This window comes from Phytophthora cinnamomi, assembly GCF_018691715.1.
Source record: "Phytophthora cinnamomi strain GKB4 chromosome Unknown Contig108, whole genome shotgun sequence".
Lineage (NCBI taxonomy): Eukaryota > Oomycota > Peronosporomycetes > Peronosporales > Peronosporaceae > Phytophthora > Phytophthora cinnamomi.
The window spans coordinates 582,425-585,240 of NW_027151041.1; the positions used below are offsets into that span (position 1 = coordinate 582,425).

Below are 2,816 nucleotides of genomic sequence, written 5' to 3' on the forward strand. Positions count from 1 at the left end.
ATGGACGGCAGGGGCAGTACCGTGGAGGCCAGTAAAGAGCAATTCACTCTCCTCGCCTTTTTTGATCAGCAAGAGGCGCAGCGCGACAAACCCGACCTGACCTACGACCTGATCTGTCCGGCATGGCGCGCGCGGCAAGAGACGGACCGGGCGCTGACCGTGGGCGAAGCGGAATCATCGGAGGCGGACCGCACGGGGCTCATCGCCGCCACGGCGCAGAGAGTACGGCATCCAGACGGGCCAGATCCGCGACTGGAAGAAGAACATCGACCGCCTGCGCCAGACCCGTCGCGGCTCCGTGTGCGCCAGCACCATCCAGCGCAACCACCTGGTGTTCAACAGGACATGCGCGCAATTACTGGATGGGTACGGCAGGTTCTGCAGCAACCGCACCAACTACAACGTATCAGAACGCTGCTGCGCGTCACGCTGGGGACGTGCTGCGCGAGAACATCAGTACGTCCATCTCTGCCTGTTGATGCGTGATACGGTGGGTTGTCTACGTGACGCTAACGTAGTTCTATTGACCGTGAGCAGATGGGTTCAACTACCCGGCGATGGTAGACCCGGGCCGCACGCTCCAGTTCCGGAGAACGGTACGTCGGAGTCAGTTGGACAATATTTGGGGGGGCGAAGTGCTAGTTGTTTGTGCTGACTGTGCTGATGTGCTGTTGCTTGGCAAGGCGGGTTCTACGACGGAGGAGGTGAAGACGCTCTACTCGAAGGACATGACGACGCTGCGCGACCGGCTGTGCGAGTTCTTCGGCAAGCCCTTCCCCCACAGGAAATTACCTGTACTTCGTCACTAGGATTAGACTTCGATCAAGCCGGACGAACGACTCGGCGGATGAGGAGGAGAATACTGGGAAAAACGGAGACAAGCAGGCGGACAGGCTGTGGGTGTGGAGAACTTCATCTCGTTCTACGTCGCCATCTGCGGCAACAGGTCGTCATGGTACCCATGTCGGTCTTCCCGCCCGTGGAGAATTGGCACTGGGAACGCAGAAACCGATCAAGCTGCGTCATGCGCACAGCATACGCACCGCACTAAGATGCACGACCCGAGCGAGGCGCTGCAGTTTTTTCTCGGTGGTACGTTGGTGTCAAGGCAGTTTTACTTGGCGATGGTGACTTTGTGTATCAATGTGCATGGTGATGGAAAAGTTTTGCGAGGAGGAGGCCAAGTACAGTGACAAGTTTGCGTTATGCTGGACTACACTATTGAGAATTCCAGGAACACGAATTCGCGGACGGCCTGAAGCTGGAGGCTACAACAAGTACTGGACGACCTTGTACACTGTGCGCAACACCTCTACGATCTCGCACTTCGAGGGAGCTGTCGACTTTCGTGATGGAGGTGGCGCACTATTCTCAGATGAAGAAATCCAGCCAACCGAACGACTACCGGAAGTGTGTTGCCTTTTGGTTCTGCTCGCCTGGAGTTCTTCGCGGGTGACAACGCTCGTGCTGCGTTGAAGCTACAGCAATGTACCTTGAGGACAAGGCTGCATGGGTGGTAACACTGCCGAAAAGCGGTGCAGGTGAGCCAAAAGAACGCACACTATCTTCTCTTGGCATATTCTGTGCGCAAGCTCTGCATTTTTTGATCGGCATAACTGTTGTGTTTGTCAGAGAAAATGCACTCGGTTGTTCCTGCTTCGCGTCGATCATTCTCCTTTTCATCCTTCATCTTCTTCTCCATCATTTTCGTTGTCGCCATACCTCTTCTTCTGCAATGAAATCCATAGCCACATCGGCATCAGAAGCATCTTCCTCTTCGTGAGAACAGCAACTTCACCCTGTCTTATCTTCGTCACTCCAAAGGCTGGGAAGTATTCCTTTGCGAGCATTGCAAGGCGTTGGGCAGCCATTGCGACTCAACGTCTTTTACTTTATTTTGTTTGTGGTGACAAAGTCAAAGGTTCATAGGACAGCTTGCCAATTAGACCGAACGCAGGAGGTCAGCGTCTTCAACTCGTCTGAGGCGCTGGCGTTTGGCGTCTACTTCGACTACTAGCTTCTGACCGAGATAAGTCTTCGTCGAATCACGGGGATCAGTTCCATTGGAGAAGTTTTTGAATGCTGGTGCGCGGTACATGAGGGACAGTGAGCGCAATGTCTCGCCCCGCGCCCAGGATATGATACTTCTTTCGGTCGGCACCGATGCCATCACGAGTTTGCCAGTACCACGGGAACAATTTACCATCAGCTGACATGCTCATTAGCCGTGTACGATCAAACTGAATATCTAGCACACTGTCTTTGGTGTCACGTGCAAAGTCTGGATTAGATTTCCGGTGGCAAAGTCAATCACGCAAATTTGCCCACTACCCGACCCACTAACAATTCCGGTGGCATCAGAGCTGAAGGCACGTCGCTGGCATCTCGATGTACGTATGAATTCGAGTAACTTGTTGTCACCGTCCAGGTTCAAATCACGATTCGACCAGCGCTGTCTCCACTTACAATCTCGTTCGCCACGCCTAACACATGTGATAGAACAAGATGGCCATTGAAGTATTCGTCGCCCGGCGTTCTGCCTCGAAGACACCAGACTAATCGCTTTCCTGCGTGTAGTGTATTGCGACGCCTCTCCGAGCTCCCCAAACCTTAATCTTGTTGTCAGCAGCTCCCGTTTGTAAAGCGGAATTGGCCTCTGGATGGACAAAGTTGTCTGGTACGGTCATGAGCTGAGATAATGGCCGATTGTTGCCAATGTTTCGACGTCGAACACGAATACATCGCAGTCAGAACATCCACAAACGAAGCCACTGTGTATCAGCTACGACGCTTACGGCAGCAGCATCGTCTGTTAG

The 2,816-nt window shown here is 53.6% G+C and overlaps 1 protein-coding gene across 1 annotated transcript; it reads left to right on the forward strand.

Annotated features, from left to right (window-relative positions):
* On the forward strand, nucleotides 1-809 carry IUM83_15183 (putative oxidoreductase C2F3.05c; the record flags this gene model as incomplete). The annotated part of the gene is made up of 4 exons (XM_067939983.1): nucleotides 1-222; nucleotides 411-456; nucleotides 538-596; nucleotides 684-809. 4 exons carry the CDS (start codon nucleotides 1-3, stop codon nucleotides 807-809), a joined length of 453 nt encoding a protein of 150 aa, XP_067782224.1.
* Nucleotides 810-2,816: the final 2,007 nt, after the last annotated feature.